Source organism: Vanacampus margaritifer, chromosome 1, assembly GCF_051991255.1.
Source record: "Vanacampus margaritifer isolate UIUO_Vmar chromosome 1, RoL_Vmar_1.0, whole genome shotgun sequence".
NCBI lineage: Eukaryota > Metazoa > Chordata > Actinopteri > Syngnathiformes > Syngnathidae > Vanacampus > Vanacampus margaritifer.
This window is the reverse complement of record NC_135432.1, coordinates 37,122,596-37,141,078: the sequence shown is the minus strand read 5'-3', so window position 1 is coordinate 37,141,078 and position 18,483 is coordinate 37,122,596. Positions and strand designations below refer to the sequence as shown.

The 18,483-nt window shown below is 40.8% G+C and overlaps 1 protein-coding gene and 2 long non-coding RNA genes across 6 annotated transcripts; 1 reads left to right on the top strand and 2 right to left on the bottom strand.

Moving 5' to 3' along the window:
• Positions 1-13: 13 nt before the first annotated feature.
• Positions 14-7,607, top strand: LOC144039417 (uncharacterized). 4 transcript variants are annotated; one of them, XM_077552750.1, is made up of 12 exons: positions 14-266; positions 3,028-3,097; positions 3,177-3,204; positions 3,407-3,547; positions 5,384-5,515; positions 5,867-6,023; positions 6,104-6,144; positions 6,214-6,264; positions 6,543-6,700; positions 6,767-6,892; positions 7,289-7,396; positions 7,476-7,607. In XM_077552750.1, the coding sequence occupies exons 1-12, from the start codon at positions 107-109 to the stop codon at positions 7,579-7,581; spliced, it is 1,278 nt and encodes a 425-aa protein (XP_077408876.1). In that variant the 5' UTR covers positions 14-106; the 3' UTR covers positions 7,582-7,607. The 4 variants fall into 4 exon arrangements, 3 of the variants coding, with proteins under 3 accessions (XP_077408876.1, XP_077408866.1, XP_077408884.1); XM_077552740.1 differs by having other exon boundaries at positions 6,543-6,892; XR_013289440.1 differs by lacking the exon at positions 7,476-7,607 and having other exon boundaries at positions 15-266; positions 6,543-6,606.
• On the bottom strand, positions 2,249-5,115 carry LOC144039437 (uncharacterized). Its single transcript, XR_013289449.1, has 3 exons — positions 5,073-5,115; positions 3,646-3,761; positions 2,249-3,552 (listed from the first exon to the last, which is right to left on the bottom strand). It is a non-coding gene; the product is annotated as an uncharacterized LOC144039437 (long non-coding RNA).
• A 1,024-nt stretch (positions 7,608-8,631) lies between the features above and the next one.
• LOC144039439 (uncharacterized) lies at positions 8,632-11,984 on the bottom strand. The gene is made up of 4 exons (XR_013289453.1): positions 11,821-11,984; positions 10,789-10,917; positions 9,246-9,294; positions 8,632-9,160 (listed from the first exon to the last, which is right to left on the bottom strand). It is a non-coding gene; the product is annotated as an uncharacterized LOC144039439 (long non-coding RNA).
• Positions 11,985-18,483: the final 6,499 nt, after the last annotated feature.

Sequence of the window (18,483 nt, the reverse complement as noted above, 5' to 3'; positions counted from 1 at the left end):
CTCTTAATGAGATTATCTATTCTCAGTACTGCTGAGTGAGAGAGTCCAAACGCAAAGCAGCCACCATGAAATAGCTGACTGGAGTTGCATTTACCTGAGTGAGATTATGAAGCAGGTTAAGATGGAGCCAGTCCACGCAGTCATACACCCTGAGATGAGTCGAGTCAACAGCGAAGGAGCCATAAAAATACTAAGCGGCTCGGTTGGCTTTCAGATGGATGTGGAGACGAATGGCTTTCATGCGTCGTTTCATGACAGTGATTCGGGTAAGTTTCTCTTCTCTACAGGTAAACATGGGTGTACAGAGACGGGAAGCCTGATAGCATTTGCATTGCGTAAATATCAGAAATGTTTGGAATTGTGAATGTGGTGAGACAAAGGCTTAATACCCATAAATCAAAAATACTGGCAATTGTTTTGATGTTCTCAGAGGTTGAAGTGGACATAAGTAGAGATGTGCATACGAATTTCAGTTACGATTCATAGCATTTTTGTGTCATTAACCCACTCCAACACACCAGGTTGAATGATCAGGATCACCAGGTTTTTCCAGAGCTTGCAGATTAACTGATTTTTTGAATCAGCTGTGTTGTAGGAGGGAGATATCTAAAGGCCTAGATCAGGGGTGCTGAAGTTCAATCCTCGAGAGCCCCTATCCAGCCTGTTTTCCATGTTTCCCTCCTGTAGCACAGCTGAATCTAATGATCAGATAATCAGCAAGCTTTGCAGAAGCCTGATAACGATCCTGATCATGAATCAGGTGTGTTGGTGGATAGAAACATGGAAAACCGAACTTGAGCACCCCTGGCCTAGATACACTAATCCGACGTCGGCCAAATGTGACCGACGCCTACCCCCTGTGACGTCGGCACGTCGCGTAGAAAAATGACGTAAATACACCGCACCGACTATTACGTAAAGTAATTCCCCTCCGTACCATCGGCGGCGGTAGCCATTAATCCTAAAGACAACCCGCAACCGCTTTACGGGGGCGGGATATAAAAACGTAAACACAACTCTTACAGGTGTTGACAGCGGCGCCGGGGTAAACGCGGCGGCCAGCTGGTGAAGCGAAAACGGGCGCTGGAACTAGCTTCGTCCCCTTCTCGTTCCCGAACGCATGGATGTATTCCGTTATGGCGTATCCTAGACCCTGTCTACTCCTGGCTGCTACCTGTCGTCTGTTCACCCGAAAACCTTCGATCGTGCTGCCCTTCGCGTTTTGGACGCGGTGCCGACCTCCAGCTTCTGAAGGAGCTTCCTCGAGACCGCCGGACAGAAGGACCATGCACCCCATGCTGCTCCCACTAGGGTCCCGCTGTTAAATGCGCGGTCATTGACAAACAAAACGTTTATTTTGAGGGAGTTTTTCCTTTCTAGCAACTTAGATTTCTTCTGCCTGACGGAGACCTGGACTGTCGCTGGTGAGTTCACCGTTATGATTGAATTTACTACAGCTGTGTTTACTTGGACGCTCCAAGGACGTCGGGCCAAGGTGGAGGAACGGCGACTATTAAAAAAATATATAATAATAAAATGTAAAAGATGTCTATTTAGCACATCGATCAGAGCTTTGAAGCCACTTTTTTTTTAAGTCGACCAAACTGTCACTGTGTTGTGTCATTTACCAACCTCCAAAATACATTAAGGACTTTTTAAACGACTTTGCAAATCTTCTTGCCGAAATCATGCTGAAATATGATCATATCCTCTTTGTGGGGGACTTTAAGGTGCTGTCCTGAAAAACCATAACGTTTAGCGGTACTGTTTATCCGCGTATAAATTAACTCACTCAAAAATTGTTATATTAAGGTATTGCGTTTGTCCTGCATGTCATTTAAAATCAGCAAAAAATTATTAGGCCTATTTATGCTCTGGCATAGGGCAGACCCAGTGCAAATTACAATTTAAAACTATGCAGTGAAGCATTGCTATTTGCAGTAAGGTCGGGACTGGGCTGACCTGCAAATAGAGAAAATCTGCATGTAATTGACACCCGTTGAAATGCATTGGATATATATAAATATATATATATATATATATATATATATATATATATAGAGAGAGAGAGAGAGAGAGAGAGAGAGAGAGAGAGAGAGAGAGAGAGAGAGAGAGAGAGAGAGAGAGAGAGAGAGAGAGAGAGAGAGAGAGAGAGAGAGAGAGAGAGAGAGAGAGAGAGAGAGAGAGAGAGAGAGAGAGAGAGAGAGGAGAGAGAGGAGAGAGAGAGAGAGAGAGAGAGAGAGAGAGAGAGAGAGAGAGAGAGAGAGAGAGAGAGAGAGAGAGAGAGAGAGAGAGAGAGACCTACAAGTGTATAGATTTAATATTTAGATGAAACATTTGGATGTAACTATATCAATATGTCTCTAAGTTGACAAATATAGTTGTAAAAATAAATCACACCAGATTTTTAAACATTGAAGCCAAATGTGACAAAACTGTTCTTAGTTTCATCTTGAGCTGCTTTTTGAACGCTAACCCATAGTTAGCTTAACTAGCTACAATGGCATCTAAGAGACATAAGTTTTATGTCGAAGTGCTCAGGTATAAAGTTCTCAGTAATAGGATTGTTCCAACACTTGCGGGATGTAAAAAGCTACTAGTAAATAAATAATAATGTGCTCTAATTCTTTACCTCATATGTTATCAACAAAACTGTTTCATTGGAAAGATGCATACTGACAATTCCGAACATCCGAGAATTTCTGATATTCCTGCAACGCAACACCACAAATGCAGTTTGTGGTGTTGCGTTGAGAGCAACACCACAAACTGGTAGGTGTAAGCAAACCGCATATTGTTTTGCTTTGCATGTGACTATCAAACAAACCAGGCAGATTGTTATAGTAGTCAAATGACATTTCTTCACATTTTCAAATCCAAAATAATCATCACAAATCAAATTACAAGGATCCAAAGTCCAATGCTTTTTCAATGGACGAAGAGGGTCATCATTTCACCCCAAAACTGCCATTTCATTTTGACGTAAGATCGGAATCATCAATTATAACCAAGTCTTTTGAATTCCAGAAAGCAGTCAGGAGGTGCCACCAACTAACTGGAATGATCTGTCCATCATTGATCGAGTGGGCCTCAACAGGTCTCAGCCTAACATCCACAAAAAACATATTTTTAGTATGAATATTAAATGTGCTCACTGAACTTTTGTTTCTTTACAGTGTGGAGATGTCAGAGAGTGATTTGGAAGTAAGTCAATTTATTTATTTTTAGAGATTTAGAGATTCCATGAACAGTTCAGCTGCTAAAACTCAATTCAACATCTGGCCCTAATTTGAAACTCGTTACTTGACATTTGGACCCGATTGACACCTGACCACTGGCCACCGGCAAAAAGCCACAGTTACTCTAACTGTTTCTTTTTTGGACATCCTCACTGTCACCTTCACAGAAGAACTTCACTCAGATCGCTTTGTCTTTCCGCTGTGACCAATACACCCTGAAGCAGAGGCTCCAGGCGGAAGAGCACGCTCGTAACCTGGCTGAGGAGAACGTCCTGCTGGAGCTGTCCAGAGGCAGAGAGACACTGGAGGTAAACTGTGCACAACAGAGTAACACTTCAAATGATTTTTTGCTTCACAACCCGCAGTTTTAAACGTGTCCTGGTGTCTTAGCAAAAATCCAAATCACCATTTTTATGTTCACTGGTGGACTGGAGACAGCACTTCATCACCATGCCGCCCAATAAGATTCGCGTGGTCACTCTGAATGGATAGGCAGGCACTCCAGAGAATCAAACTTTACACCTAAAAAAAAGTAACGTGTCCATCGGGGGCGTGCAGTGACCTTTAGAGGGGCAGGTGCGTGCTCAAAGCAAAAAAAGGGGCACATGATAACGTGCTTGCACTATCTACTAGGGATGTTAAAAAAACAATTTCGACAATTTGCCGCCGTGTCTCGCGCGATAATGTGGCATTAAAAACAACGACAAACACACAGAAAGTGTGCTCAACAGAGAAGCAGAAAGAGGGGTGGACTTCCTTTGAATAAACTCACCGTCCACTCCCACAGCTTCTATGACGTTCCTTGCAGCATCATTTTTTAGGTTGTCCAAATAAAAAAGATGTGCCGTGTCATATATAATCCACCTCAATTATAAATCTCTCCTCGTCCATGTTCGCTGCGGTAAATTAAGCGTTTAAGCATTAAGACGTTTTGCTGACATGATTGCGAAATAGGATCTGGCGGGTATTTTATTCTGAAATGTAACCGGAATTTTTTATTTTGAAACTGCGTCGGTTTTCCTGTCCCGCTCGATGTTTTCTGTGGTGGAGTGCCATTACGGATGCCGACGCATTCGTCATCTGGCAAAAATAGAAAATAGGTCTATCCGTGCGGCGGGCTCCGGCACGACGCAGCTTGTCCGCAGTTGATCCGCAGCGCACACACAGCCGGTGTTTTTTGAACAAGATGATATAATTGAAACGAATCGGCTGGGCCCACGCAGCGGATCGGAGACGCAACGCACACGCATGCGGTGTAATTCCGAGGTTACTCTGACCGCAAAACCCCCAAAACGAGCTCTTAGTTAAAATAAAAACAAAGTTCATGTAGCAATTTCCACGTATATTTTGAAGTATATTTCAATTCAGCTATCATTGAGTACATGCTACAAGTTGGAGTATTCAGGAAGATTTTATAAAAAATTCTGAGCGAGAATTACAAATTCCGACATTCTCAGTACCTAAACGCATCAGTAGTTGGAGCAGAAGCTCGATGCCCGGTCCCAATGGAAGAGGAACGTTAGTTTTACCGGGGATTTTTGCCGCAGCGAAAGTGGATGGGAAGAATCGTGGTCTTTATGAAACTGAGGGGGACATCTTTCCCGTGTCCTTAGAACAAGCTGCGCACAAATGTCAGACTTCATTGTAGTTGCGAGGCTGATTACAACTTGTGTCACTACATTTCAATTGAAGCTAGGCTAGCACACAGCTTGCTCTGTGATCATGTCTACAAGATTTATTAAATAAAGGCATTCGTTTTGCTTGAGGTTTCTGCATTCTATGACCTTGGCTTGGAGTGAGACTACGTAAATACAAACGGAGAGACCAACTTACCGACCGCAAGTGTAGTGGCGAGCGACCTGGCAAAATAGGGCGCGTCTCGTAGTATGACGTCATCTAACATAACTTAATAATAATTTGTTTTATGTAAATTATGTTGCTGAATTTTAGTTTTGGAAGGCAACAAAACTCATTTCACAAACGATTGTTTTTAAATATAAAATAAAAAGATGGACAAAGGGGCACTTTGGGCATCAGTGCCAAAGGGGCACCCATAGATTCACCCCCACCCCGCACGTACCTGGTGTCATAACATGAGCAGGAAGAGGGCAGGGGAATGTCAAGTTGTTTGTGGTGTTTTATAGGCACTAAAGGGCCTGTGTTTGGACAGCAAGCGCAGTAAAATCCTGCAGAAGCTGGAATTGTCGCTGGACATCCTCACTGGCACCGTTGAGCGTATTTCCAACACGGCCGAGGTGCTTGGAGCAGTGCACCAGGTACACGCACCCATCCAACCAACTTTCTTTCTGTATCTAGACAGATGGAATACAAGACTATAGCCATATTCTCCCCAAACTCTTTGGGCGTGGCTTATTGTAGAGAAATTAACATTCAGGGGGAACAACTCTGGTGGCTAAAGTGGGATGCTAGTTGACAAAACCCCATGGCATATTATTGTTAAACAGGAGAAACAAATGTTGAGTTTATAGTTTGTTCAGTGTAATTTAGCAGTAATAGTTCCAAAACTGACTTTTGACCTGAGCAATCATCCTTATTGGGTGAGTTAATACTTTAAAACCTGGACCAGTGAGTGTATAAATGTTGCTGCCTGCTATGTGATTCAACAGGAGGCTCGTGTGAGTCGGGCAGTAGAGCTCATGGTGGCTCACGTGGAGAATGTAAGGAGACGACTGGAGCGACATGAGGTGGAGCTGGAGGAGGCCAAAAAGATGACCCAGCAGCAGAACTCCTGCAGGAGCATCGATGAGCCTGGAGCTCCGCTCGGTCTCGCATCATTTTCTTGAAGCTTCTGTTTGGTTTTCCCACTGTTTGACTTGACAGGATTTTTTTTCTCCCACCATTAGATCCGGATGAAAGTGACAGCTGGAAGAAAAGCTTTCAGCAGGTATCAGGCCATGTTGTCTGTGGTAAGATGGCTGCCGCTGCTCACATTTACCCATCTGCTCTTTGCTAGAATGGCAGTCGCCGCAGAGTCAGTGTGTCATTGATTCCAAGTGACATCCAGGTGAGGATTCTCTAATGAGCCATCCGTCCCACTCACCTCAACATTAGGTGCACCTACATGGGAAAATGACTGCCCTTGATTAGCCGATAGTCAAAATATTTGACACCTCAACATTGTTAAAAATGCCGTTTGAAGCAATTATATTTCACTAGTTGTACCGGCTCAAAGTCTACAAAAATACCAAATGAAAGAAAACTTCACCCATGCGCACATTAGACTGCACTTTGCACAAAAATAGAGCCTGATTATCTGATTAAAATAATTTGCTTGCATGCCAGCCTCTCCAGAAGGCAAAGCGAGAGTCCAAGAAGCGGGCCGCTCATGGGGAAGCTGACCCGGCTAGTAAGTCGTTTCCTGCCTGCCCGTCTCCCTGCTTGAGCTCAGCATCCAGCTGCAACGGCATCAACAAGGACGACATCTGCTTGGGGGATAACGGGTGCTGCTTCGTGCCACCTTCATACCTCCTTTCTTCTTTTTCTAAGAGCTTTTCTTCATCTTTCAGGCTACTTGATCCGGATGAAGTGCCTGTAACTGTGCCTCAGTCTGAACCACCTCCACATTCGTCTCCTGCCCCAAAGCACCCTGTCCCATGTAAAGCTGATACTGGCGGAAATGTGCCACACAAGAGGTTTTTAATCCTGTACTCTACCTACCTACCTACCTAATTTAACCACACCTACCTACCTTATTTAACCACAATTTAACATGCATACAATGCCTTATTTAACATGCATACAATGCTTTCGCTTTGATAAAAAGTTCATTTTTGACTTTGTATAAAATTATAGAATGTTTAAAAAATCTTATATAAAAGTTGTTAATTTTATTTTAGGACTGTTTAATATTCACAATGTAGTTCTTCATCAATGCTCAACCCTAATAACAGCCATTGTGTACATGAATACTGAAGAGTTTTTATTTGTGCAGGTGTAATGGTTAAATTTTGTGGCCAATTAAGTGTCTGATGTACGATTGATAATTTTTTATCTGAAGTGTAAATGTGCCTCCAATGACGGTTTTTCAGTTGCATGTTGGACACAACAAGGCAGAGGCACAAAAGCAAAGCTTCAGTAGCAAAGAAAAAGTTTGACAAGGAGAAGAAGAAGACAAGTGTCTGCCGGCGGATTTCTGTGTAAGTCTCCGTTGTTATTGAATAATAGACCCTAATAAAATAATGTCTTGATGATGACGATGATGCCTGTCATCTTCAGAGATGGATCGCCATGCAGGCAACACCAGCTGGCTCGCTGTCGCTCCCTTCTTCTCTGCATCTTTGTACTTGTCTCGTTCATCACCTGGATTTCTCTCTTTGTGTAAGATTAAAGGGAATATACTATGGAAAACAGACTTTTTAAATGCTTGTATATAATACTAGTGTATGTATGATAATAGCTGGGTCTTTGGAGTGCCTTTCCACCCATTAGGGGTTAGTGTATTATGAAATTAAACAGCAAAAAAAGTAAAATTTTTTGTTTGCTGTCTATTTCTAAAAATGATTTGGTGAGCGAAGGTTCTGTATTTTGCTGAACTTTGATGTGTGAAGTGATTACTAGATGAGGAAAATACAACTTTTTTTTAATGTAGCTGACCTGGGAGTGGGAGTCGTTTTCACCGGAAGCGGAACAGGACATCAGTACTGGGACGGGACAGGATTTATTTTTATGGGAGTGGGAGTGAAAATCCTCTCCCGTAACGCACAAGTGTCATACTCAAGGCCCAGGGGCCAGATCCAGCCTGCAACGTCATTTTACTGTATGTGGCCCGCGAATGCAAATCATGTGTCGACTTTGTTTTTTGCAAATTGCCTTCACTTTGACATATTGTAAGCATTTTAGTTACAAATCCCTCCTGTAAAGTAAATAGAAAGATCCCACCCAGCATTTTTCAGTCTAAAATACATCTAATAGACGTCTAAATGGTACTTAGACGTCTAGGCTAAAAACGGTCTACAAATGATCTAAAAATGAAAGTTTTTTAGATGTCTAAGCTTAAACGTCTAATAGACGTCTACGTCTAGACCCCTCGTCTATTCTTAGACGTTTAGATAACCGCTAATAGATATCTATTTATAGACGTCTAAAATTAGACGTTTATTTTTATACCAATTGTATACGCCTCGTCTAATCTTAGATATTTAAATAACCACTAATAGACGTCTGAATTTAGACATTTGCTAGACGTTCACTTTTATACCAAATTTAAATTGTCATATAGATGTCTGTTAAACATATTATTCACAACAAACCAATATTAAAGGAAATTAAATTTGTCAAAAATGAATGTTAAATCAGGTTGTCTGAAAAGGGACCAAATTTAACTTGATGATCCTTACCTTGATGTAGCTCCAGGATGACAATACACATCACCTGTTTTTGGAACTTTTAATTGGGTTTCAGTAACACTAATGTCATGCTTATTTTACCATTGGATATAAATACATCTCTTGATGTTAACATTAACCAAACTATCCCACTTAGATCCAAATCAATACATTGTTTTTCAAACATTATCCAACCATCACAAACATTTGAATGTAAAGATGTATTTGTAATTTCTTTACACATTTATAAACATATTGCATAATTTTTTTATAACAATATTACCAATATAATACAAACACTTGTTTTGTTTTGAAATTGGGGTGGAAAAGTGGCTAACAGTCTACAAAAATAGTTTAAAAAACTAATGCAGACACTACCTACCTGGGATGCATAAACTAAAACAAAGAAGAAGAAAAAAAACAACAATTTGTAATTTCCCAGGACATAGTGTCAAAAGTCTCCAGAGTCTTTATGGGCAACTGTCCACTCTCAGCTTTGATTTTTCCCCAAGAGTTTAGGCTCTTTAACCCATCCAAGGATAGCCATTAGGGTCTCCACAACAACCATCTGAAACTCTAAGACAAACAGACAAAAAAATAACTTTAATTACTTACTTTAATGACCATTTTTTATTTAAATTAGTTTAATCCTTTTAAATACCTCCTTTATTTTCTCCGTCATGGCACAGTTGTTCACCCTCTTCCTAGTTCTTGAAGAATGAAATAAATGTTAGCTGAAACATTTTCCAATTACAACAAGTCTTTGCCTTATTACAAAAAGTATTGGCATTCTGTCTGTGCGTTTGGATATGTTGTAGTTTGATTTGGTTGTACATATCAAGTACAATTTCTCTTTAAAAAAACAAAACAAGTAAAGCTATGGTGTTTTGTTTTGGCCGGTCTAGGATGTTTCTAGGTAGAGACTCAACATTTTCCTTCCAGCCAGCCGACCGCTGACATCTGCAAAAATACTGCCATTATTTATATCGCAGCTTTTAGTTTCAGATCTCTGAGATACATTGTAAAAAAAAATATTTTCTGCACTGGAGTGCAAATATTTGTTGATGAAAAATTACACACTTCTGAATCACGCTTGCTATCACTGCTGCACAAATATTACCTTGTGGGGTACTGGCTGCGGACAGTGTGGAGTAGAAAAGGCAATTAAATGACCTTTTTTTCCCCTCTCATCAATGTGCTCATATATATTTTTTTAATATCCTCAAAAAGTTGAATAATTTCTGTAACTCCATTGAAGAAGTAAAACGTTCATAGATTATAGATTCAGGGCCCACAATTTAGGTGATTTCAAGTATTTATTAGTTAATTTTTACATTATTTGGGCTTCCAGCTCATAAAACCCACTAAAACAGGATGCCAAAAAAATTTGAATAATGTGAAAAAATCACCATGCATACTTCCTAGTCTTTTGCATGCAAAAAAGTATGGCTGGACGGATGATGTTTTCAAGCCGATATGTCAATCTTGAGTAGTTGGTTGAATTCCTTTTGCCTTAACCACTGCCTCGATGCACCGTGGCATTGCCTGGGGGTCCTGGAAACCCAGGCTTTCATAATGTTTGCTGTCAGCTCTTTGTTTTTGGGTCTGGTGGCCCTCATTTTCATCTTGATAGTATTGTATTACAAAAGGAAAATTAGTGCCACCAGACCCAAAAACAAAGAGCTGACAGCAAGCATCAGGAACGCCTGGGCTTCCAGGACCCCCAGGCAATGCCACGACAGTGGTTAAGGCAAAGGGAATCCAACCAACCATAAAAAACAAACAACTACAGGACAACAGAATGTCATAAAAATTAGAATAATGTTAAGAAATCAGCCTGAATACTTCCCAGTGTTTTGCTTGTAATACAATACTATCAAGAGGAAAATGAGGGCCACCAGACCCAAAAACAAAGAGCTGACAGCAGGCATCAAGAAAGCCTGGGCTTCCAGGATCTCCAGGCAATGCCGCGGCACATCTAGGCAGTGATTAAGGCAAAGGGAATCCAACCAACTATTCGTTTTGAAAATACCATCCATCCATCTTTTTCCCCCATGCAAAACACTGGGAAGTATGTAGGGTGATTTATTCACATTATTCCATTTTTTTGGCATCCTGTTTTCATGTTGTTTTTTATCTGAAAGCCCAAATAATGTAAAAATAAACAAATAAATACTTGAAATCACGTGGCATCGAGCACTCACCTCTAGGCAGCCCTTATCTGTCTTTGAGAAATAGTTTTTTTTTTTTCGAAGTAATAGTAGTGATGCAGACAAGTGTCGAGCGCTCGCGGCAGAAGCATCACAATCGCCCGTCTCGATGTCTCGCTGGATCTGGTGGAACATTTAGTGACGTCAAGCAGACGCTCGGCAGATATCGAGCGCTCGCGGCAGTTAGTGTCTCGTACGTTGTTCCGATGCCGTGCTTCGTTCGGTGGAAAATCACGTGACCACGGAAGCGAAGCGAAAAAAACTAGGAAAGTGTTTTCACTCCAAAATTAAGTACATTTTCCAAGTAGTGTTCCGAGTACATCTTATCAGTTTGTTTGTTTTTTTTTCCAATGAAGAAAACTACAAGGGTTGACACACGAACCCCCAACCTTCAGGTTGGGTGACTGACACGCTAGGAGCTGACCCACGCCACAACTTGCTGGTGTCAGGTGGAATTCTCGTAACTTTAAGCGATTTTTTGTTTAGTCACACCAGAAATACATTAGCCTATAATGGCAAACAGCATACTTATATGGCTTACATGATAAGAGTGTCTGCCTGCCAAGCAGGTTACGAGTTCGCTCCTCAACAGTTAACTTTTTTTGAATAAATATTGTAGGCATTCATTTACGCACTATATACACTGGTTTATAATATAAATCAAATCACCGAAAGTATCTTCTCAAAAGCTGGAGAGGTCATAGGAACTGGCTAAAACAAAATGCTGCAGAAATTATGTTTTTCGTGAAACACCCAAATCCCCGTCCCAGTGTCACAAGCATTTTATTCAAATACCATCGTCAATTTTCTGTTGCACAAGCATTTCACTTTTTAATTTAAAACTGACACAAGAGTGTCTTATTTCTTAATAACATTTTGCCCTTTTGCTGAATGTAAATTAAATATATTTTTGTCCAGCAGATGTCCCCACATTGAACTGTGTCAAATGCCTCGAAGCACTAAACCATTTCATCACAATTGCGTCAGCGGTACAGAAAGCAGTGGTGAAGCAGTGTCATGACTCACCACACTGATTCGCGGCAAATACTTCATAACACTGAACCATTTAGACATACTGCTTCATATTGATTCACTGCCTTAGAAAGCTTCGGTTTCTCCTTCACTAAATAATAGTCGTACAAGAGGACTACAGATCAAAAGTTTGCCCCCGATGACTGTTGGCACTTTACTTTTTCCCTTCAGACAAACCGGAAGCTTAAACGCGTTGCTGCCTCCTAGTGGTGGGGAGGTATCATACAGTTATAAAGACCCGCTGACAGTACATGACAATCTCGTACGCACATATGCGTATTGACCTTTTGCACGTGACGTCACAGCCCTCATGGGAACGCCCCCTCGGGGACACTGGACGATCTCCAACTTAAGTAAATATCACGCTCTATAAGTCCCGACTTAATGTGCAACTACGACTGACAGGCGACCTTCGGTTGAAGTAGTAGATTCCATGGCTCTATGGGCAATAATAACTTTTAATTTGTAAAATAACAGTGGCTAAGCCATTAAGTCGCTCCAGGTCACGTCCACTTCCATTCAACAATCATTTCCTTTCGCCGTCCGTCATAGGGCAGTCACGTGATCACTTGACGTCGGTGAAAATGGTCAATAGTATTTCGCTGCTTTATTCATGAATTGTGCGATCTGGCATTTTGTTGCACACTGATGATCCAGTTGGTCCGTTATTTATTTACTTTATTGTGTCAATACACATTATTCAGTGTATTTAATTCAATCGTCCGGATTTGATCTAAAGATAGTTGAAATGAGAACTTGATTTAGACGTCTTAGATCATTAGATCATCTAGACCAATTACACTACTTATTACAGATTATAATTTTTTTTCAGGGGCTCTTGCAGCTCAATTTAAAATAGGTTTATCTGAATTAATTAGTGAAACACAATCTGTTTTTTTAAAAGGTAGGTCAAATCACAATAACATTAGACTTGTATGGGCTTTACTTGATTATAGTCAAATAGTTCATGAAAGAGGATTTATTTTGGTTATAGTTAGTTTGTTTTAGATTTTTATAAAGCTTTTGACTCAGTGCAATACCCCTTTATTATAATTTTTTTTAGGTTATTTTGGTTTTGGGAAGAAATGTATAGACATTATTGGAATGCTTTATAAAGGGATTAATAGTTCAGTAGCCTTAGGTCACGGCACTTCCCCCAGGTTTGACATTAAGAAAGGAATCCGACAGGGTTGTGGGAGCTCACCATTACTGTTTATAATGGTTGCTAAAATGTTGTCTATTTTAATAAAAAACAGTAGGGTTAGAGGGCTGAAGGTAATGGAGCAGAAAATTGTGATAAGTCAATTAGCGGATGATGCAACTTTATTTTAGGAAAATGTGGATCAAGTTCCACAGGCTCTACAAATGTTTTCTCAAAGGCTTCTGGTTTACAACTCAACTTGAATTTTTTTTAGATTTTGCTATTACATGTGATATAGAGGTAAAAAAAAGAAGAAGAAAGAAAGTCAAATATGTGGGGATTGTTGTCTCTAAGGACAAAATGATGACAGAAAAAAATAATATCTGTGAAACTGTGGACAAATGTAAATTTGTTTTAAACAGATGGCTTCCAAGAGATGTTTCCATTTTTGGAAGAGTTTTATTAATAAAGATGGAAAGGAGAGCCCCTGTCAAGAGTCATCTACCCTGCATTTTCTTTACCAATTTCGACTAAAATGATTAAGATGATAAACACTATAAATTAGAGATTTATATGGAGAAACAGATGCCAGTACATAAGAAAAAGTTCCTCCCAAACCCGCCCCTGCAGGTCTCACCGACATTGCCCACGTGAGCGTTGAAGTCCCCCAGCAGAACAAGGGAGTCCCCAGAGTGAGCGCTCTACAGCACACCATCCAAGGATTCCAAAAAGGGTGGGTATTCTGAGCTGCTACTTGGTGCATAAGCACAAACAACAGTCAGGCCCCGTCCACCCCACCCGAAGGCGGAGGAAGGCTACCTTCTCGTTCAGGTGTCTAGCCGGGGGGCAATAAGTATGCCCACACCTGCTCTGCGCCTCTCACCGTGGGAAACTCCAGAGTGGAAGAGCATCCAATCCCTCTCGAGAGGATTGGTACCAGAACCCAAGCTGTGTGTGGAGGCGAGTTTGACTATATCTAGTCAGAACTTCTCGGCCTCACACACCAGCTCGGGCTCCTTCCCTGCCAGAGAGGTGTCATTCTATGTCCCCAGAGCTAGCTTCAGTAGCCAGGGTTCGGACCGCCAAGGACCCCGCCTTTGGCTGCTACCCAACTCACTGCGCACCGACCCCTTTGGCCACTCCCACAGGTGGTGAGCCCATGGGAAGGGGGACCCACGTTGCCTTTTCGGGTTGCGCCCGGCCGGGCCCCATGGGTATAGGCCACCAGACGCTCACCTTCGAGCCCCGTCTCCAGGTCTGGCTCCAGAGGGGGGCCCCGGTGATCCGCGTCCGGGCAAGGGAAACCGCTGTCCAAAATTGTCATTCATCATAGGGGTTTTCTGAGCCATGCTTTGTCTGTGTTTGCCATGGGTGACCCTACCAGGGGCATGAAGCCCCAGACAACATAGCTCCTAGGCTCATTTGGACACGCCAATGGTGTTTTGTTGTTACTTTGATTTTTGGTCTTTTCAGATCTTTGTTGGTTTTGTTCACCCAGTAACCCTGATAGTGTTTTTGTTAACTAAAGCGTTTTCAGTATTACATGCATCCCTGCCGTGGTTCTCCTGCCTCCCTGCATTTGGGTCCTCCAACCCCACCGTGACATGGACTAATTTAAAGACTTGGTTAAAATTAAATAAAAAACACATTGATTTTCCCCTGACAGAAGAGTCTATTTTGTTTGGTGTATTTCAGGAAGACAAGAAATTATAATTAGTTTTGAATGTTTTGTTGCTTTTAGGGATTTTTTTTATTCATAAATGCAGATATTTTAAAACAAAACCATGTTTACTACACTGGAAAAATGACTTTCTATTATTTTGTAAGTCTTTGAAATTTGTTATGGATAGTAAAGCCCTTTTATTTACATTTAGTTTCTTTATTGGAAATATTTGATTTGTTATAGTCCTCTTACAAATATAATTCCCTTTTATCTTATGTGTTAAATTATATTGTTAGAATGCTTTTGCTCGATCTTTGTCAAGTAATTTGTCATTTGATGATACATGTGTGCCTTATTTGTGTATAACTGCTTAATAAATCTTTTTTTTTTTTTTTGAAAAGTCGAGATACTTCCTGGTTTTCAGCCGAAAACGTGGCATAAAAAGGAAAGACGCTGTTTAAAGGAATATAAATGGGCTCTGGGCGGCAAGGCATCGCTTGCCCTTGGTGCTGGCAGCGTGGGTTCGCGTCCCACCCGGACACCACGTTTATTTGTGTAGAATATGTATGTGTGTATCAAGTCTAAATATGAACTTCACTGTACATTGATCAATTACAGTTTAAAATGTAGTCATGCAAAACATTTTGCCATCTTTTATACAACCTACAGTTATATATATTTTTTAATTTATTAGTTAATGTTTATTTGATTAATTGTGTCGTCTAGATTCGGGCTAAAATATAGACCAATTATTGACGGGCTAATTTCGGTCTAAACTTAGACGAGACATCTAATAGACATCTATGGCTCAGTGGAATAGTTGAACAAACAACTACTTATTGAGCTCTGATTTCAAAAGTAGTTATAAATCAATGTGCTGTGCATACGTGATGTTATAAGGCGACGTTATAAGGCGACCGTACATTTATATGGATTCTTGTCACAACGGCCCTCCAAGGGACGCTAAAACTGTGATGTGGCCCGCAACAAAATGATTTTGACACCCCTGCTCTGCAGAAGTGCGTTTAAGTACATTTACAAGCATGCCAAGTCTCTAAGCGGCAGTAGTTAGCTAGCCAAATACGATTCTATCAAAGGAACTTCCGTCCGTTGACGTCACTTCCACAAAGCCAAAAACATGGCGCCTGGCTCGTTCGTGTGGACCGACAAAGAATCTGAACTGCTCCTAAACGTCGTTCTAGAGTACAAAACTAACAAGAGTCAACAAAACACCAATTGGGAGTCTTGCCAGAGCAAGTATGTGGACATATTTTCACTGTTTTTGGGGCAGTATCCTTCGGAGAAGTCTAATGATTTTCCCCATGTGAGGGGAGCGATAACTCGGCTTGTCCTAACGACAAAAATTAAGGCTGTGAGAAGCAAATATCGATTGGCGGTGGATAACCGACGCAGGATTGGATTTGGGAGAGTCGTTAGTTTGTACTATGAGTTGTGTGGAAAAATATGGGGCGGGCGGGCGGTTGGCTCTATCGCCACAACCACGTTGTCTTCGGGCATTGAAACAAACAACTTTGATAACTGTGCTCCCTCGCCCAGTACTTTGATCTCGTCCAACGCGGAGCCGTGTGATTTTGCATCGGACACCGAGCAAGAGAGCAGTACACCCGCTGGCAAACAAAAGCGAGAGCTGCCTGAAGTATGTACACTATAAAGGTGTGTAGGGATGCCAAAGTATTTACACAAGTGCGAGCGAGTAACTTTACCGAAGTGGATATTTTGGTTTGTCCGCCACTTGAGACCATTTTGCCGTGAATCGTGCGAGAGCTACAAGTAGGGGAGAGTGGGGTAATTTGTGCAAAGGGGAAAGTAGTTCAACCACTGTTGTTTAGAAAACCATAGAAGAAGTTGGTCACGTAACCACATATCTTTGAAGAGACATCCATTTCCCTATCCGGTAAAAAGAAAAAGAAAAAGAGGGAGACACATCGCTTGAGTGGTAAAGCACATATAAGTTTAAAAAACATGTTTTTGCTCTCCACAGTGGAATTTCTATGATTACGTTTTTTTTATGGTTGTGTTTGAACAATTACAGACAACTTTGAAAACAGTTCACATGTTTTAGTGCTTTAATAACCTACATCATGAGTCTATATGGTTAGCATGATGCTGGCTCAAAACAGCTGGGGATGCTTTTTTCTCTCAAAAATTGCGGACTTTGGGGTAATTTGTGTCAAAGGACAGGATTAAGTTGTCAATGGCCGCACAAAAGCAAAAAAAAAAGGGTTGGTGTTCCTGTGTTGGTGCTTGGTAGAGTAATAAACCTTTCACATATGCTGGTGGAAGTAAGGAACTTACAATTTCACTCGACTAGACAGTAGGGGTGTGAATTCCATAGTACCTGGCGATTCATAGGTCACGATTCGATTCGATACCGATTACTCCCGATATGAATCTAAAAATTGATTATTGTGATTTTTTTTTAACTCAAACTTAGAAAATACTAATCAGTAAACTTGTACATTTACACCGTAAGATTTCTATGAAAATGTTTTTATTTATCTGAAAATGCAGGCTTATAACTGAGCCACTGCATTTAACAAACAGGTTGCAGTCTGTTTCATGTCTGAACAGCACTGAAATAAAATATTAAGGCTTAATGTTCCATTAATGTAACATTCTTCCATACTTAATGTGTGAATCCTAACCCTAAGTAAGATGTTTTGTTGAATATTCCCATATAAAATTGATGTTTAAAAATCGATTCGGCCGCATATCGAATAGATTCAAGAATTGCGCGCTGTAATATCGCGATATATTGCCAAATCGATTTTTTCTAACACCGCTACTACACAGTCACACTAGGGAGGAACCGCGGAGGACAATCAGCGTGCTCTGCTTGTACACAACGTAGCAACAGCGGGAGTGAGAGGGAGCGGAGGGCTTAGGTGGATCAAACCATTTTCTAATCAAATGGGGGTGTACTGTATTTTTGTTGTTTAAATATTACTTTTAAACTCTATGGTTTATATACATACTATATAATTATCTAGCTTGTTAAAAAGAACACACTAAAAATATACCTATATACTCTTTAACATTTTGGGGGTGCTTATTGTGCTTCAGTACCCCCAAAAAAGGGCTAAATACGTGTCTGACCAAAAGTATGTGCCATTCTTAAATTTTGACCAAAATTCATCATGCCACCAGATACAAAAGGAAGACAGACAGGGTTTTAACTCCTCTTGGGGAGTTGGAAAGAGCAGTGAAAGAGGGGAAGACCATACGTCAGGTTGGAAAGGAGATAAAAAAAAATCTGCAGGATGGCCATAAAAATATTAAGGATAAGAAAAGGAAAAATAGGCTCAGGCTTACCCTCCCGAGCACTCAGCAAGTGACAAATCTGGTTGTTCTGCTCACTTGGGTTATGTGTCTTCAGAAGTTATTTTTTCTCTTGCCAAAATCCACAAAAAGACAAAACAGAATTGTAAAGAAAAAGAAAGTGAAAACAAGAATTGTGATTGACACACCTGAGAAGATGGAGTTGGAAAAGGCTCACAAAGAAAAAAAGTCTGAACAGAAAAATCAAAAGAATGAAAGAAGAAAAGGCCTCTAAAACCTGTAAATCAAATTTGTATTGAATTTGTCTTCCTTTTAGATAGCATTGTCGTTTGTAAGATTAAAATAATCATTTTTTACTTCAGTTATCAATGGCACAATTTACCCCACTGAATTCTGACTAATGGCGCAACCTACCCTGCACTGAGGGCAAGTTGTGCCACAAAACCACTTTTTTTTTCTTCCAAAAGCTATATTTTTCAAACAGTTTATTGAAGATCCAAAGTGATTGCTCCCAGGGATGCACAACACCCTAAACTATATGAACATATTTTAG